The sequence below is a fragment of the Pristiophorus japonicus genome, chromosome 6, assembly GCF_044704955.1.
Source record: "Pristiophorus japonicus isolate sPriJap1 chromosome 6, sPriJap1.hap1, whole genome shotgun sequence".
Taxonomy (NCBI): Eukaryota; Metazoa; Chordata; class Chondrichthyes; family Pristiophoridae; genus Pristiophorus; species Pristiophorus japonicus.
In genome coordinates, this window is record NC_091982.1 from 30,755,821 (window position 1) to 30,775,728 (window position 19,908).

At 42.1% G+C, this 19,908-nt stretch overlaps 1 protein-coding gene across 1 annotated transcript in view; it reads left to right on the forward strand.

The window, feature by feature from the left end:
* The window catches only part of kdrl (kinase insert domain receptor like), a 262,118-nt gene that overhangs the window by 113,495 nt on the left and 128,715 nt on the right, over window positions 1–19,908 (forward strand). The window contains exons 6-9 of the mRNA XM_070882714.1: window positions 1,909–2,048; window positions 4,062–4,218; window positions 7,799–7,916; window positions 15,050–15,225. Of these exons, the coding sequence (XP_070738815.1) occupies window positions 1,909–2,048; window positions 4,062–4,218; window positions 7,799–7,916; window positions 15,050–15,225 (591 nt within the window). The remainder of the gene's footprint in view (window positions 1–1,908; window positions 2,049–4,061; window positions 4,219–7,798; window positions 7,917–15,049; window positions 15,226–19,908) is intronic.

Genomic DNA, 19,908 nt, shown 5'->3' on the forward strand with positions numbered 1-19,908 from the left:
ATGTATTTACTTCAAAGCACATTCTCCTCCCCACTTCATCGATGTGTTTAAATCAAAATTGTTGTGCTTCCTACTAATCTAATGAGCAACACCTCGAGGCCTGGATTTTAGCCTGGTGAGGGAGGGAGCGGGAGGCTATTGTGTGGTCGGGAAACCCAGAAGAATGTTTTTCCTAAGTGTCCTGCAGAATTTAACTGCAGGTCTGCTTTAAATATTTTTCTGAGGGCTTCCCACCCACAGGCAGCCTGATTGACAACTGAGGCCTTTCAGGCAGGAAGCCTACTTCACAGAGCTGAAGCCTACAAGAGCAGTATTGGGGGAGTGAAAGAAATCATGGAGGGTCCTGATTGCGGGGGGTCAGGTCTGGGTCACTGGGGGGGGGGGGGGTGGGTGGGAGTGGGGGAGGGGTCTGGATCATGGCAGGGTTTCTGATTGCAGGTGTCTCAATTACAGGGATGGGGTTTGACCCACTCCTGCAGGGTCCCAATTGTGCGGGGTGGTGGGTCCAATGGTGGTTGGGGGGTCTGATGGTGGTTGGCGGGGGTCCAATGGTGGGGACGGGAAGCAGACAGATCACAAGGGTGGGAGGGGTGGGGTTTACTGGGTAGCTTGTTGGGCCTGGAGGAAACACTCCTGCTTCTCCTGGTGCACAATTGATGATGTAAAGGCACTTACCTCATGGATTCAGCCCTTCTTACCTCCTTTAAGCTGTCGAGTTTCCCAAGGCCTGGAAAACCCAGCTGTCTATGGTTAAAAATAGAAGGTATGTTACAATTAAATCAGGCAGACTCATTATAATATTTAAATGACCAACCCACTTCCTGCAAGTGGACCGGTCGTACGTCCCTTGCCCCGCCTTCGTTAAAACTGGAAGTGGGCAAATTCGAGGCGGATTTGGCTCCTGTTGTAGATTTTTTGCATTTTAACCTCTGATACCACCCCAACCCACCCATTTTTGAGAGTTAAGGTTCAGCCTAATGAATCTCCCTATCTCCTTCAATCTTGCCTTCATCCTCACAATCTACATACTTTTAAAATGCAAACTTCCCATGAATTAATCATTTACATCATTTTCTCTTCCAGTCTTCTGAACCTTGGTGCTGTTCGCACTATTAGTCTTGGCCATTAAATTAACTTTCACCAAGATAGCCACACAATAATTGGAGCCCAGCGGGAAGGAGGGTAGTTTACAGCTCTTCAAAGAGATTCTGTACTAGAATAAAGGAAATGCTGCACTGGCAGTAGAAAAAGCTCTTCTAAGGTTGGAGTAAAAGCACATTGTTGAGGCAGAGTGGAGGGAACATTATTTTGCACCAAAGCCTAGCTATAATTCCACTTGAACGTGCCTCATCCTGACATTGCTTGGAACACATGGAAAAGTATCTCATGCCTCTTAACTTATATTCTTCAACTTGGTGATTACAAAAGTTCTCCTAATAAAAAAGTCCACTATCTCGCTTCCAGTTTGTTAAACTAGATTACTTGCAGCATTACAACTGGAACTTGATGGGTTAATTTGCCACCACAGCTTAAGGTGGAAAATGCCACTTTACTCATTTGGCATTTGTGTTCTAACCCCTGAAAGCAATAAAATCCAAGGCCAAGTGCTTGAGGAATTGGGATGCAGAAGAGCAGAGCACATGATTAAAGTCAGACCCTCAACCAGTCATATATCTAACAAAGAAAGTGCTAGTCACACTTCATGTTAACGTCTGTGATAAGCTAGATTGAATTGAGAAACTGTATACATAAGAAAGCCAAGTAGCCAAGCCACTGGATGAAAGTACTCAAGCCAAGCTGTAAATGAGTTAGAGTATTGCTCCAAAATACGTGCTTGATTATTGTGCTTTTTTAGCATTGCATAGCGTTGCTCATTTTGATACATGATATTTTACCTTTTATCCTCAGTTGAGGGGGTGAAACATTTACAGCTTAATACCAGTGCAAGAATCAAGGTGCTGTCTGGGGATACACTGTATATCAAGTGCACAGTGCAGATGGCTTGGAATGGCAGACCGAAATTCGTCTGGGAGTATCCTGGCAAAACAGTAAGTTCTGATTTATGTCATTTTGAAGTAGTAATCTCTGGCTAGGATAAATCTTTCAATTCCATGTAATCTGAAAACCTTATACCAGCACAAAATTCCATTCAGACTTTTTAACAGAAGTCTTTCCGACATGTTACTACAGTCAGTGCTGATAAGCTTAACAGACCATAAAGGACCAAGAGCTGACTTCCCTTCTGTAAGAACATAAGAACATAAGAAATAGAAGCAGGAGTAGGCCGTACAGCCCCTTGAGCCTGCTCCGCCATTATGGCTGATCTGATCTTGGCCGCAACTCTATTTTCCTGCCTGTTCCCCATAACCCTTGACTCCCCTATAGTTCAAGAATCTGTCTATCTCAGTCTTTAATATATTCAATGACTCAGCTTAGACAGCTCTCTGGGGTAGAGAATTCCAAAGATTCATGACCCTCTGAGAGGAGAAATTCCTCCTCATCGCCGTCTTAAATGGGCATCCCCTTACTCTGAAATTATGCGATCTAGTTCTAGATTTCCCTATGAGGGGAAACATCCTCTCAGTATCTATCCTGTCAAGACTCCTCAGAATCTTATTTGTGTCAATTAGATCACCTCTCATTTTTCTGAACTCCAATGAGTATAGGCCCAACCTGCTCAACCTTTCCTCATAAGACAACCCCTTCATCTCAAGAATCAACTTAGTGAACCTTCTCTGAACTGCCTCCAATGCAAGTATATCCCTCCTTAAATAAGGAGACCAAAACTGTATGCAGTACTCTAGATGCGGTCTCACCCAGTACCTTGTACAGTTGCAGCAAGATTTTCCTACTTTTATACTCCATCCCCCTTGCACTAAAGGCCAACATTCCATTTGCATTCCTAATTACTTGCTGTACCTGCATGCTAACTTTTTCTGTTCCATGTACTTTTTGTGTTTCATTACTTGCAGGTTTCATAACTTTCATTTAGCAATGTGTATTAACACGTTTATTATAAAAGGATTATGCCTTCGCTAAAGTCTCGTGACTATAACAGACAATAGCATGAGGTAAAATGCAAGCAGGGACCTATATGTCATTATCATCTTACATATCATCTTACAGAATACGATTGGGGTTAATATACTTGGGACTCCTCCCGTTCCACCACAGTAACATTGGCACACAATCCATTTGCATACATTAACACAGATTCCACCGAACTTCCGGCGAATTTATTGCGGTGGATCAGGAGAGAATCCCCATGGAAATTCACCCTTTAGGTTTATGTGAAGATGGGGATGAAATGAAGCAATGTGACCTCATTTGTATCGAGCTGTAGTCCAACATGAGGTGGCATCTTTAGGAAATGAGAGAAAATTGCAAAGAAGTAAATACAGCTTAATACAAATAAAATGTAAAATATTTGCTGATGCTTCTGTGCTCAATAAATGGCACAGGGAGGGAGCCATAGCAATGTGTTAAATGAGTCCTTTTAAAGGCAATGTTCCAGTGGAAAGAAAGAACACCTTGCATTTATATAGCGCCTTTCACAACCACTGGACATCCCAAAGCTCTTTACAGCCAATGAAGTGCTTTTGAAGTGTCGTCACTAGTAATGTAGGAAACGCGGCAGCCAATTTGTGCTCAGCAAGCTCCCACAAGCAGCAATGTGATACTGACCAGATCATCTGTTTTTTTAATGATGTTGATTCAGTGATTGAGGGATAAATATTGGCCAGGACACCAGGGATAACTCCCCTGCTCTTCTTCAACTAGTGCCATGGGATTTTTTACATCCACCTGAGAGAGCAGATGGGACCTCGGTTTAACTTCTCATCTAAAAGACGACACCTCTGACAGTGCAGCACTCCCTCAGTAATGCACTAGAGTGTCAGTCTAGATTTTGTGCTGGAGTCTCCAGAGTGGGACTTGAACCCACACCTACTAATGCAGAGACAAGGGTGTGACCAAATGAACCATTGGCTGACACTGGCTTAGGAGCTGTTGTGTATTGGGTAATGGGAGTACAATGCATAATTCTTTTTATTTATTTGCAGGCTAACTGGACAGTTACTAAGAGACCAGGGACAAACACACTTATATTTGACAGTGTTCTAACTCTGAAGGACATTCAGCTAAGTGACAAGGGAACCTACATATGCAAAGTATTAAATAAAAATATATCGCAAAACAAGACTAGAGTTACTGTCATTGGTAAGCTATTGTAAGCCATTTAATTACATTTAATTTACATGACTTGTAATGGAATTCACAGGGGAGCAGTGAGACAATCCACATCACAATCAGGTATTTCTTGGCCTGTCCTGATGACTGGTTATGTAATAAGCAAAGTAAACCCATTTTCCACTCCCACTCAGCTTTGGGGAATGATGAATTGCTCGCATCTTCTAAAGCCTCTAGGCAGCTTGTCTATTTGTTTTACGAATTCATATTGTTTTCAATTACTTCATCTCGATTTGGTACTTAATATTGGAGACAATAAAACAACAACAATTTACTTTTATATAGTGCCTTTGTCCCAAGGTGCTTCACAGGAACAATTTCCAGACAGACATTTGACACCAAGCTACATAAGGAGATATTAGGACAGTTGACCAAAAGCTTGGACAAAGAGGTAGGTTTTAAGGAGCATTTTAAAGAAGGAGAGAGAAGTAGAGAGGCAGAGAGGTTTAAGGAGGGAATTCCAGAGTTTAGGGCCTAGGCAGCTAAAGGCATGGTTGCCAATGGTGGACCAATTAAAATCGGGGATGCATAAGAGGCCTGAATTGGAGGAGCGCAGAGCTCTCGAAGGGTTATAGGGCTGGAAGAGGCTCCAGCGATAGGGAGTGGGGAGGCCCAGAAGGGATTTGAAAACAAGGATGAGCATTTTAAAATTGAGTCATTGCCAGACCAGGAGCCAATGTAGGTCAGTGAGCACAGGGGTGATGGATGAACGGGATTTGGTGTGAGTTAGGATACAGGCAGCAGAGTTTTGGATGAGCTAGATCTAGAGGTAACAAAGGAATGGATGAGGGTTTCAGCAGCGGATGAGGTGGGGTGGAGTCAGGTGGGGTTACGGAGATGGAAAGAGGCAGTCTTAGTTATGGCATGGACATGTGGTCGGAAGCTCATTTCAGGATCAATATGACACCAAGGTTGCAAACAGTCTGGTTCAACCTCAGACAAATGTTAGGGAAAGGGATGAAGCCAGTGGCTAGGAAACAGGGTTTGTAGCGGGAACCAAAGACAATGGCTTCGGTCTTCCCAATAGTGAGCTGAAGGAAGTTTTTGCTCATCCAGTCAGACAAGCAATGTGACAAATCAGAGACAGTGGAGTGGTCGAGAGAGGTGGTGGTGAGGTAGAGCTCAGTGTCGTCAGCATATATGTGGGACATGACGTTATGTTTACGGATAATGTTGCCGAGGGGCAGCATATAGATGAGAGATAGATCCTTGGGGACTCCAGTGGTTACTTACAATATATGTTCAGGCTTTCAATTAGAAATCATCAAAATTCAAAATAGTGGAACTCTAAGCCTGGCTTTGCAATATGAGTAAATTCCAAATAAATTCCAGGAACAATGAAACTATTTTATTTATGTAAAATCCTTGAAATCAACATTTTTCAAATTACTTTGTTGCTAATTGAAGTTCAATTGATGTAAATATGTTAAGTACACTTGTTTGGGTCTGTAGAGTAACTTTCCAAGTAGCAATTGGTTGATTGTTGATTAATCACATTTTACACCATTGCTCATTGGCAGCACTGTCAATCAATGAAGTCAAAGATGTGTCCAAGGTCCAGCCAATGGGTGGATATGGGGACTGGCCGCATTTAATTTTTTATAGTAAAGGGGCAACCCAAGACTCCAGGCCGCACCATGGACTCCAGCCTGTGCTCTAACCTGAACTCCATGAATGTCTTTGCCCAACCTATATCCTACACGTTACTGCCGCCAGGCTCACCGAATGTCCAGGATTTTCATTGGAACATGGTAACAGGAGTAGGCCATTCAGCCTCTCGAGTCTACTCTGCCATTCAACTAGATCATGGCTGATCTGTACCTCAACTTACCCGCCTTAGCTCCATATCCCTTGATGACTTTACCTAATAAAAATCTAGCGATCTCGGTCTTGAAAGCAACTTTCCCACTCTCATTTGACACTACACAGGAAAAGGATCCTGCTCCAACTCTGCTACAACTTGGGCCTCAATCCCTGTTCCATTCTTTCCTCCAGCTTCTACTTTAGCTGGCAAATAGTGCTCATGCTCCAGCCAAATGTCAAAGATGTGTCCGAGGTCGAGCCAATGGGTGGATATGGGGACTGGTCACATTTAATTTTTTATAGTAAAGGGGCAACCCAAGACTCCAGGCCTCAGCATGGACGCCAGCATGTCCTCCTCTAAACTACCTATGAGCAGCATCATTGCAGATCCATTACAATAGATAATATTTATTAAATGGAAAGTAAATTCTAGGGAAGATGCCTTCTGTTCAAAGTGGTTTACCCAAGGTCTGTGGAAAATATGGTATTATATGTATTTGTTACCTGGAATATGTAACTTAAATTTGCCTTATCAGTTGGGGGCCACATCTATCCACATGTCAGATTCACTTCTGCTCTGTCAGTTATACCAGCATGCTGAAGCAGTTCCATTTATCGTAATGTGGGCTATCATTCAGAGCAGCTTCGGAACTGACCTAGAGCTCCTTCAAGCCCAGGATGAAAGCTCCTCTACAGACTGGGTATTACTGTATACTCAGATAGTAGTGAACTTTCCAGAATTAAACAATATTGGATCAGATGACTTCAGACCAGTCCAAAGTGCTAGTTCCCTCTGAAATGAATGGAACTGCTTTGGAACTCACCCCCTTTCCCTTCCACCAAATCAGGTCACTGAAGTGGCCGAGGGAAAGAGACTGTAAATTACAGCATAACACTGATCTGGTAGTACTTGACACTGCTACTGGCTGCCTAAAATAGGAAGTATTCAATTTTCCAATAGTTACAACCATTAACTTTGTGAGCATTGGACATGGTGCTACTCATAATACAGTTCGGGAATCACTTGTGACCCAGTTCCCCCTTAACATCTGATCCTTCCAGATTTGTTCCATGTGCCTCCTAGGTTCCAAAACAGATTATGGGATATTATCAGAACCAGAGTTCAGTGCTGTTCACTCACCTTCTCTTGATGTCCAGGAAGAGAAAGCAAGGAACGCCTATCAGAACTTTTCGGTCTGCACTATATTTTCTTCCTGTGCAGAAGTACTTGGCCTGTACTTAGCAACTGTCCTTGCAGCCCACCATGTCATGAATTGAGGATGTAGATCCTGTGTTGTAGCATTCGTTAGAGTGCTCTTCAAGCTTGCAATTGTGCAGCTGAAGAAAACAAAAGATGTGTATAACTTTCTGTTGGTTTGACAGCTGCACATTACCATCACTGCTGACATGTTATACATAAGATGAAAACAATCACAGTGGAGTTGGTCAAAATTCCTTTCCTCACTACACTTTTAGGAATGTACATCAAAGCTACTTTAAAGTACGTACCTGAAAACAAGACAAATGTTGAACATTTTCAAATTACTGTGAAGCTAAATGGAAACACCTGGAATTTCTGTGAGGGTTGTCCAATTGTCCGTTATAACCTCAGCAGAAACCCTGGAGTAATGGTGTCAATTCTCCCCCACAGTATCCACAGTACAACTGGTTTCACTCAGTCTAAACTTCAGCTGTTCAGCATGATATTATACTGCCTCACTGGTTTTTATTTGTCTTCCAATTGCAGATAAACCTTTTATTAAAGCAGAGTTTAAAAAAAGCACCCCTTTGGACGTATATGCTGGACAAAGGCACGTGAAACTAGCTGTGAAAGTCAAGGCATTCCCGCCTCCGGAAGTGTCCTGGTAAAGTTCATCCTTCTGATTCTTCCACAAATTCCACTTTTTAATGAATGTATTGATTTAAGAATCTTCCTTTTTTACTTTACCAATTTTCTTTCATCTTTTCCTGAAGGTGATGACATATTGGAATATGGTTCCACAGGCAATGCTGTGGTACCTTTTTCCAAATGCCTATTCTTGATGTATAAGTCTAGATAGCATGTGTCAACAGGATATTCACAAAAGGATAATAGTGTGAGGCAATACTCTCCCCAGCCTACTCTCTGGACATGTACTTTCCAGGTGGAATCACTGGACAGCAATTAAAAGCTGAAACATGATGATTTTTCACCTTCCTAGCCCAGATTGCTGAGGCCATATGTAGCCATTTACCAGTCCCCTGTCTGAGATCAGCTAATTGAGCACAAGTCAGAGATTGAACTTGTGAAGCTCCTAATCTGTATGGCTTAGTACCACACCAATTGGTACATTTACCCACAAAACCAATGTTTTATTTTCAAACTTAACAACCTAAATGAGTTTCAGCTTGTTACCTATCTGGTGCTGTATCAGACAGTATAGTTTTTAAATGGAATGTCAAGACATTTCCAAGAAGTAAACGGGATACCAACAAAATTCTGTTTTTAAAATGAAAGTCTGTTTTTCACATTGTTCTGTATCTGATGATGTGGATGCATTAATTATTGAGTCTATTAGGACTTGTTTTGAATTTGCATCATTAGAAAGCAATACTCAGAATTTAAAACGTGAGTTCACCATTGCTCTGCCCCATCTGATTTTGGACTTGGCCAAAGGTGGCAACCCAACCTGTATCAAATCAAAGTAGGTAAGTTAGACACAGCAAAATGTAATAATATTGCAACATGTAAGGTTAAAGCCTCAAAAACACTAAGTATAGTATTGATGATCTTTTGGGAGCTACACTTATACCAATTACAATTATCCAAAGTCTCAATTAACCATACTTGATCTTGATTATCCATACTCCTGATAATGTTCAAAAATATTCAGAAGATACAGGGCTTAAACCAGCTAAAATGCAATTGAGCATTTTTAACCGGTTTTTCACAGACTTTGGGTTCTTGATCCAGCAGAATAAATATCTGTTACCTAGATGTCCAGTATCTGCTAGAATTTGCTATCCACGAGGCTCTTAGAATCTACTTTACATCAGAATACCAATGGCAGTCAGGGTTTCAGCTCAGGACACCCCAAAGGAATTTGGTTGCCAACATGAAGTACTTTTGGAGTGTAGTCACTGTACCCACATTACAACAGTGACTACATTTCAAATGTACTTCATTGGCTGTAAAGCACTTTGAGACATCCAGTGGTCGTGAAAGGCAGTATATAAATGCAAGTCTTTCTTTTGTTTTTCTTTTAACATTGTTTTAAAGAACATCTCATTTTTAAAATAGAAAAAATTGTGAGTGTTATCTTCACACGCTGGGAATTCTGGATTAAATTTTCTGCCCATTAACTCTGAATGGATCGAAAATCTAGTCATTAATTTGATAATCTAAACAAATAACCAGAAAGTAAAGACACCCTCGGGGTAAATTTCCACAGGGTTTTCTCCAACTTGTCTGTCATAACCTTGGCAGAAGAACCAAGAAAACCCAAGTAAAACGGCATGTCAGACCAGTCCCATTATTCACCCATTCACCAATGACCCCCTCCTTTTATGGCAGTTAACTGAGGTGTCATTCACAAAGATCGCAAAGGTGAGTGAGCCCTTTGAGCACATCAAGCTAATCCTTCCATAGAAACCCACAGGGGCCGAACTTGCCCTCTGCCCCAAACAGGGCACACCGTCTATTTTTTAAGTGTTCTGTCCACCTCAATGCATGGGGCGTACAATCCGGGGGAATTCAGCTCTTTGTTTTTTTTTGTAGTGGGGTGAATGTGGGGTCAGCAGCGGGACAGAAGTGCAGGCAGGTTGGAAAGGCCGCCACTCCGAGTCATCGGTGCCGCGCTGATAACATTAGCGCGTCACTGATGACATCAGCACGACACGGACGTACCATGTCATGCTGACCTGTCACAACGTCCCTCCTCTTCAGTTAATGGGGAGGGCCGCTGTGAACTCTTCAGCCACTTTAGTGACAAACACAGGACCACCAGGGAGGGTTTCGGCTGGGCCAGCAGTCCGGCACCTAACCAAACCCGTGGCTACATTTGTCTGGCCGACCTGGCAGTCGGCCAACAATTAAAATAAAATGGCGGCCGCGGCAGTGCACCTTCCCCTTTAAGGGCGAACACGCTGCCGAGCCATAAGAAGCTTCCCATCAGGGAAAGCTGTTGGGGGCACTAAGCGGCGGCTGATCCGCTGCCACGGGACAATTTCCCACGGGGCAATTTCCCACGCGGGACAGAAAGCGGGTCACTGGCGGTCAGTAAGGGGTCAACGGGGCAGCAACACCGGCGGCATGGAGACGTTCTCTGCCGGGAAAATCCATGATAGCAATTTGTAAAATGTCAGTCCCTCCCCGCTAACCGAGTGGTGAATGCTTATCAACCCGTGGCTGCCTCTTATAGAAAGGGGCAATTTCGACCTCATAATCTCCCCACAGTCATCAGAGCAGCAGCCTCAACTCTGCCTTAACTACCCTACCCTGAACGGTAATCGTGGAATTTAGTGGAAAAGACGCAAAACCGGCCTTGAAGGAACAAAAAGAGGTTGAACCTTGGCAAGTGAACCTGGAATTTTTCCAGCAGGAGATTGGCAGAACTTCTGGATAAAAACGGTCACTTCTCTATGGTTTTTTGCCAAAATTGCACTGGGAGATCAGGGAAATCACATAGAAACTCAAGGAGGTGATTGCTAAGTTGTTCAACTTATCATGTACTTTCTTATCCAATGTCTGTCAGGCAGGGTTGCCATTTTTTGCCAAACCTAAATGTGAGATAGGTTTAGGGTGGTAGGATCAATGCTTGAGTCCTGAGATTCGCTTTGTTGATGAAAATTCATCAAAATTGTTGACATGCTCGCTAATGGTTCCATGTCCTGCAAAAACCGACCTTTAATAAAACAGATCTTTTAGAGATCTGACAGCCTGGTCAAAAACGAACTGGCCTATCAAGTTTCAAACTAGAAGGGTAGTGATTAGACCACTGGTGAAGGAAATTCTTCCAGACCTATCATCATCCCAATTATAGACAAATTACAGCTTTTAACCACATTGCCAATTACTATCAAAATCTCTGATCATTGTTACAAAATGCCTGGCCAAAATAATAGCTGATTTTTACTGAATGTTCACAACCTACTTTTTTTAACGTATCTTTTTCCTCTGATTTTCTCACCTATGGGCAAACAATCCCTTTTCCCATGTGACTTTGTTAAGCAGAGTTGATGGTAGTCTTGCAGCACAGGCATCTTATCAGAGTAGTTTTGTAATTGGGAAATGGTACGTGCAATTCAAATAGTGCATTCTGCCAGTATTGCCATCACTGCCTCTCCCATATACAATGAACCATTAACATGTGGCTCCCCATCTAGTGTGCTGAGGCTGAGAACTGTTGAAACTCACTCAACTGAAGCAGCCTGAAACTGTAAACCAGGAACATCTGATTGAGAGTCAAGCAACCCTGCTACTGAAGCCAGCACGCCACTTCATAGTCTTTCTGTCAAGTATTCTGTTATAATGGAAGCAGTGATTGATCTTTTTTTCAATTTTTTCCATTCCTCTCCTAAAGGTGTTGACTCATGATGGGATCTGTTTCTACAGGTGCCCAGAGCCCTGGGGCAAGTCACCCCACTCAAATTTCTTGTGTGTGGGACTTGACAGTGATTGTCAGCAGGCTATTCAACTGTGGAAAGTACTACAGCTGAGCCCAATCGTGTCATCACTAAACATCAACACACATGGCGCATTCCATCGGGGATCACTGGATACCAATTAGGAATGGGAATCTTGGCAAATTTTTCCACTCCTTTTGACAGTTAAGGGAGCAGGTCCCAAAACTCCTAGGGCCAAGAGGGCAGAAAGGGTTATTTCCGCCCGAACAGGCTGGGAATTTGAGATGCAACCTGCTTAAATCAGGTTTCTGCCTCTCATTTGTATTGTCCTTTTAAAATCTGCCCTTGCACCCACCCCCTCAAGAAATTCTTCCCAATTTACCGTTATAAGGATTCAGCAGATTTAATGCCAGCTGAGAGTGTGCAGCTCACTGAGAGGCGGAAAAAGGCATCAGAAGCTCCAACAGTAGAGAAGAATCAATTTGCAGGGTCCATTACCTTTGAACTGCCTCCAAATCGCTCCCTTAGAAGCAAAATGTCCACGTATATTATTAGTTTTATCAGCCAATCCCCAGCCTTAGGCCTAGAAATTCGGTTTGTTTGTGCCTCCTGTTAGCGCCCCCTGGGTGACTTTTCACCTGGGCGAGGCGCCGCTAACGACTCCCGTTAAATTTCGTGGTGGTTTAGAGGCAGCAGTAACCCTTAGCACTGCACTCTGCTGCGCCAGCAATGACGAGGTCATCACCGTGTGGAGCGTCCCGTTAGCGCCCCAGATCCTAAATTGGGTAACGCCCCCTGAAGCTGCGCCTGCCGATGCCAACGACAGCTTCGGGGGACGTGAACCGGGCAGCCAGCTGCTCATGGGGTGCAAATTAAAGGGGAGAAGTGGGCCTTTGAAAAAACAATTATGCCAATTTTGTCCTGTGCCCCGTTGGACGTCGGGTCCATGCCGCGTTCAGTCTGCTTGAGTGCTGGGCTGTTGGCAAGGCAAACCCGCTCCCCAGTGGTCCAGGGAAGCCCCTTGCATCAATGCAGAGTTTGCAACTTGGGACCTTCTCTTTAATTAAGGGAAGAGCCCCTCCTCGGCGGCAGTGCTACACGTCCCAGTGTGTAGCGCTGCACCCCGCTCCCAACACGTTCGCTCCACTAACGCCCCAGAAAGGAAGTTGAGCACGTTATTTTTGTGCTTCATTTCCTTTCGGGGCAGTAACCCCAATTTCTCGCGAGAAGAGAGACTTCTGTGCCTGTCGCAAAATCGGGCTCCTCGAGAGTGTCACCGCCCCCAAACGGGGCACAACGGAATATACCCCCTTAGTATCCTACTGTCAGATTGTTTTTTGTGCCACTCTGCTATCCACCGACGATTGGGGTGGGCGTCAGTGAAGCCCCTTTGCAGGCACAAAGCACCCACTCCGGTCATGAAAAGAAACAGCCTTTGAAGTATGGGATGGTGACGCTGTCAGCCTGATGGGGGTTCCACATTGCCGCATGTACACTGGTGGAGCAGTCCCCATCCAATGTCAGGACTGCAGTGCTTTTAGAACATTTTATACATAGAGGCAGGCCCTGTTTTGTACGAGATAACATGAAAATATGCTACAGCATGATTTCACTACTTCTATGTCGTGTAATTTTGCAAGCAAAAAGTTATTACTGTTGCAAGGAATGGTTATGCCCACAACCACCCTAGATCAATGAGACGAACACTTTAGCTAAAGCCGGCATAAGGAAATTGCCATTTGAAAGTCAGTTTCCTGACTATAAGTAGACTCCAGAGACTAAGCACAATAGCTTTGAAAACCAAAAATAACCACAGTACCAGTTAATATAACAAAAAAAAAAGTCATACTTGAGAAGTTCCTTTAAGGAATGAATTAGTAATCGTGGTTATCATAACTCAATGTATCCTCTCCTGCTGCCATTTACTAAAACAAGGTTAATTCCAAGAATTTTCATGAAATATTTAATTTATTTTCCAGACAATGAATTGTAAGAGTTGTAAGAAAAACAGTCAAGTGCCAGTATGAAATAATTCTTAAAGTTGTGTGTCAGCTTGGCTCAGTTGGTAGCATTCTTATTTCCATATCGGGGGATAAAGGTGAAGGGTAAATCACAGTGTCATTCCACCGCCTACGAGTAACCCCATTTTAAATTGCTGAAAATTACTTAAACAATATACAAAACTATTATCTAGTTAGATTGGGGTGCAGTAGTCAGTTCCTTAGTCATTTTTTAAAAATTTAATTGTAAACCTTTCAAAACATACCTATTAGTGTCCTTGCACCCGAAAGATCCAGCTTAATTTCTGCAAACGAGTGCAATGAGCGGAAACGCCCAATGGTGATTAATTTGCCCTGGGGATGTGGCCAGTTTTGTGGGTGGGGCCTGCTTCTACACGTTTTTAAAACTAGTGCAAAAGATGGCGGAAATTCAATTTGCACTAAACGCAATTTGTGTTTAAAGTTCCGCAATTTCTTTGCACCGGTTAGGCCGATTTTGCAAAATTGCTCCAAAAGAACCAGCATAACCGAGCGGAAACTCCAAGCCATAATCTAAGCTCACAGGAACAGGAACTGTGGGTCCTAATATTTCATCTCAGCATTGGACTAGCAGACAGCAATTCACTCAGCACAAGCCTGGATTTGAGTCTGGGCTCTTGTTGGTTAGTAGACTTAATATCATATTTGACTGATTTTCAGCATTTTCTTTTTGATAACCTTTAGTGAGAGTTGCCCGAACATGGGTTGGTGTGCATGAGAGGAGGGGAACAAGTAGTGTTAAGACTTTAACTGCAGCAACACTCCACAGCAAATGAATTATCCCTGTACCAGTAGCTTTTGTTTCACTTGAAGATGAAAATGAAGAAAGGAAAGTAATGCCATGGTGCCTTATCATACATTTTAGAATCACCTCAAAACATTTCATTATACAATGAATTACTTTGAAGTGCAATGGCTGCTATCAGTAGACAAATGTAGCAGCCATGTTGTGCACAATAGAATCCCACAAATACCAATGTGATCAATAATCAGTTCATTTGTATCTGGTGACAAAGAATGTTGGTCAGGACTTTAAAAGAACTCTCTGTTGTTCTTTAAATAGTACTATTGGATCATTAACATTCACATGAACCATCAGAAAACCATCAATGTAACATCTCATCTGAAGAATGGCACTGATTGACAATGCAGCACTCCCTCAGTATTGCACTGGATTGTCAGCATAAATTAAGAGGTCAGGTCTTGGGGCATGAACCTCTGATTCAGAAGTATGAATGCTACCAACTGAGCCGATTAAGTAGATGACATTTAAAGAGTAAACATTAAAGATTAAATGTGGCAATTGGGATAAAATACACCAAGATGTTCATCTAATCTGTAGTTTTACGTAACAGGTATAACAATGGAAAACTCATTACACCGAATCAGACTTGTTATATCCAAGACCGATATGCATTGAAAATAATGGATGTATCAGAAAATAATGCAGGGAATTACACTATTTCACTAAACAACAAGCTGCACCATCTACAGAAGAACCTTACCATCACATTAAGAGTCTATAAATATGGTAAGTCAATTACACTCCATTCATGCCTAACAATGCATAAACTAACATAGTAAGTTGCAAATGCCACAAATCTGAACTAAAAACATAAAAAACTTGAAAAACACATGTTGATCAGTGGCTGAAAGGGATAAAAGACAGGCTAATGTTCTGAGTGCTTAGTCTTCGTCAGAACTCTTCATCTAACTACACCCAAAACATTAGCCTGACCTTTTTTTCTCTTTTCAGACGCTGATGGATCTGCTATGTATTTCCAACATTTCTGTTTTGATTTCAGCATACATAATGATCTGGGTCAGCTGGAAGAGCCTCAGGGGAGTGTGCGTAATGCAATAAAAAAAAAATCACCCAAGCTATTTTGGTTTCATTAGAAGTAGCAAGCATTCCTTTGGGGGTCAGATACATGTTGACAAAAAATTCAGAGCATGCAATACAGTTTTTTTTTTGTACAGCAGCATTCCCTTGTAGTTTGTAAATGATTTATTGTTTGCACATTGTGTTATGTTTAGTTTTTCTTTGCTTTCATTTCAAAGTTGTTTTCTTGAAGAACAAAAAGCGAAGCTAGACACAGTGAACAACAACAGCTTTATGGCAAAGGAATGCTGGTAATAATTACAAGCAGTACTTGAACCAGTGAAATTTCTTTTGAAGTAATCTTGATATAAAGCTCGCTGACCACAAGAATGATTGTCTGTCAAGGGAATTTTTAAAAACATGAGGTGATAGCTTGCGAAAAGCACCATATTTTTCTTCCTTATTAGTGAGTGGTAGGAGTCTGGACAGGCAGATCTGATTGCTCCCAGGTTCTGTGCCCTTGTTCTGAAAGTATTGATAAGAAGTTGAAGCCGGATGCCTAAGTTACAACTGGAAATCGGACATTAAGCTGTATATTTCATTTGGCAGCAAAGAGCAGCGGAGGTCAGGAAGAAATTGATCGTGTGGAGCAATAAGAGAATTCTATACATTTAAAAGGAGGAGCCAGAATCCCTTGCCAGACATGTTGTAAAAATTCGTCATTGAAGGCTCCTCTAATGGCTCATGCTGGTAATTGGACTGGAGAGTGTGAGGCTGTTGCTCCTACAGACCAGAAATTCAAAGTTTCAATGCCTGGTCAGATACTGAGTTAGTAATAATGTCATCACTATCTAGTAATGGTAATTGAAAGTGTGTATTTGTGGACAGCAGATGAGGTCAGGATTGGGCTTGGCTAGGAGGTGAAATATTCTGCTGATATTCACACATAAAATATGGCTACTTGTCGAGATTCTGGAGTGCAGAGACCCACGGAGATATTCGCCAGCAAGAGTTAGTGCCTTTGGGAAAAGCTGAGAAAAATGTGACAGGAATTTAAGGAACAATTGTGTGCAGTATTTCTGTTAAAGTAGTAATGCTTACAAATGAGTTACTGGAGTAGATTTTAATTTCACCGCCTGGTAACCTAGCGGATTGGATCACAGCCTGTTCTAGAACCCTCTGTGTCCGATGATGTGTGGGAGTTAAATTACCATTAATTGCCCAGCAATGCTTCAGCATCACTTCTGTGTGTTAATTCAACTTGCTCTCACTCTGGAGTTCAATAGACCTTTCAAGCATAAACCCACAATGATAAGTACGTACAGCTTAAACAAAAATACTTCCATCCAAAAGAAAAAGGTGTTACAATGAAATATAATTATTTAGCGCTGTTTTATTTAGACTCAGCAAGCCATATCCTACATTAGCTCATTTCTGGGCAATAATTCAAAACGTCTTACCTCCTTCAGTCTTTTCTTCCTTCTACCAAGAGTCAGGCTTGGCTCAATGGGTAGCACTCTCCCCTCTGAGTTGGAAGGTTGTGGGTTCAAGCCCCCCCTTGAACCTTTAACACAAAATCTAACTTGAGGGAGTGCGACACTATTGGAGGTGCCAGCTTTCGGTTGAGATTGTTCATTGGCTATGTAAGAAATCGTGAATTGGAAGAAATAACTTGAGACCAGAAAGTCTCTTCAGACTGGTGTTAGAATTGAAGGTTTCATTCCATGGTACAATAGCTAAAGCAACTTGAACAGCGTGAACATAAATAACTGATACCAGGCAGCTCCAACCGTCTGAAGGCCAAGAATGGCATATCTGACTCCAACCTTGGGAGGATGTGAAAAGGAGGGTTTCACCCAAGAGTTGAGACAAAGAACTTGACATATCATAGGTTAAATGGTCCTGCCAATATCCTACACCAGGCTCACCCCTAAAAAGAGAATACAAGAAAGACCCAGAAGGCGTTTCAGGGCAGATGACAAAGATAAGAACGGTTCATGCCACCAGCCGTTTGTCTGATCGAAACTAATAACAGCTACTGGTCACGGTCATATGTCTACTTCATTGATAAAGTGCGGCATCCCCACCGATACCTGGGAGTCCCTGGCCAAAGACCGCCCTGAGTGGAGGAAGAGCATCCGGGAGGACGCTGAGCACCTCGAGTCTCATCGCCAAGTGCATGCAGAAATCAAGTGCAGACAGCGGAAGGAACATGTGGCAAACCTGTCGCTCCCTCCCTTACCCTCAACGACTGTCTGTCCCACCTGTGGCAGGGACTGTGGCTCTCGTATTGGACTGTTCAGCCACCTATGGACTCATTCTAAGAGTGGAAGCAAGTCTTTCTCGATTCCGAGGGACTGCCTATGATGACAATGATGTCTACTATTTCTATCCTGATTGTGTGTTGTGTTTGACTATATTTGAATTATTGTTCCCTTAATAAAATGCCTTATAACTCCTATGACCCTTTGGGTATCTGTGTGTGACCTGTGATCCTAAATCTTACAACTATAAAGTGCTTTATGATGTCCTGAGGATCTGAAAGGCACTATATAAATGCAAACTCTTTCTTTATCTATATGATTTGAAAACCTAAGCTTGACATCACCTAACTACTATTCTCTGACATCTTCTTCCTATCCTTCACCAAGTTAGTGGTGTGCTCCTCTGTGGTCCTTAACCTTTTACCTCTCTTTCTCCATCTTTAAAGAACCATTTTCACATGAAAGCTTCTAATAAATCTGTCCTTTTCATTTATTTGCATATGACTCAAATTATCTAACACTCATGACAATAGTTCTTTTATATGTCTGTAATATGATCATGAAAAAAATGATATACAGCTCATCTGCTTTCTTCTTAACAAATTAATAAGATTGTCTAATTATTTTTTAATGAAAGATTTTGATCATGAAATTTTCTCTTTCCAAATCTCAGAAGTTTGAACTGTATTAATGTACAGAGCTGCAAAATATATAATGTACAGTGCATATTATACAGGACTGCAGAACATATGGCTTGCATTGTATGTTATACAGAATCAGACAATATATACCACTGTATAATTATACAAAATTACACAACATATACTGTACACTGCATATGTACACTGGAAATTGCACAATATTACACATGCACCACGCATTGTATATATTTCAGAATCACACAACATATACTGTACACTGCATATGACACAGAATTACAAAACATCCACTGTGCATTGTATGTTACTATATACCATCACTGTATATTGTACAGTTATATTACATATATCAAGCACTGTATATAATGCTGAGCTAGCTTCCAGTAGTTAATTCTCAGCACTGATTTAGTTCAAAGTGGATATTCTTTGCTGATTTGGAGAGGCTGCTAGGCTGTTGACGCCAGACGATGATGCCAGTGTGATTTCAGCTGTTTCTAACTGATATAAAGTACATCCAACCTTAGAAATATTAATATAGCAGGCTTCTTATTTGATAGTTTCATTAAGCAATCCCATACTAACAGAGATCCCTTTGGCTTGGGGCATGCTGGTATACCAGCTCCAACAAATATATATATATATATATATTATTGTGCGTTACTTAAACAAATAACGAGTCCCTTGGAGACATCACAGTGTAATACTTTCAACTGATACTGTGTACCAGTAATGTTCCCTTCTTATAGTATTTATTTCAGATACTGTAAAATTCTAACAAAGGGTCTATATCTGTATCATTAGGCCATCCTCTAATTTCTCAAGGGCTGATAGATCTGCAGTGTTTTTTCAGTATTTTTGATTTTTATTTCAGTTTCCAGTATTTGCAGTTTCTTCTTCTTACCTCTATCTTACTGCTGATATTACTAACCGCCAGAAATACAGGTGCTGAAAATTCTTGGGGGTTCTGCTGGTCTTCCACTATTTTCAGAAGTTTCCATTTTGTCCTGTAAGTGGAGACACATCCAACTGTCCCTTACAAGGCAAATGGGGACAGGAGAATGGAGCCAGGGGTAGGCATTCCTTACGTCAGAAGATCCTGATTCAGTGGCTCATTGGGGATTGGCATATCTGTGGGAATAGGAACCAACACACATTCATTTCAGCTCTCATACAGCAAATTCCAGCTCACTTGTAGGAATGACCTTTCAATGCTAACTATCAGTAGACCACATTTGACAAAATAGCTAAGCCACTCTCCATAATTTCTCTTATGAGGAACCCTTGCTCATTGTTTGGAAACACAAAGGGGGTCATTTTAACCCTCAAGAAAGGGTGAGTAGAGTGCGGGTGAGAAGTAAACATTTTAAAAATCTCAAACCAGACCTGGGATGGGGGAGGAGCGGGGGGGGCGCGGGATGGGGGGATGGGTGGAGGGGCGGCAGGCGGACGACAATCCGTTCTCGGTCGGT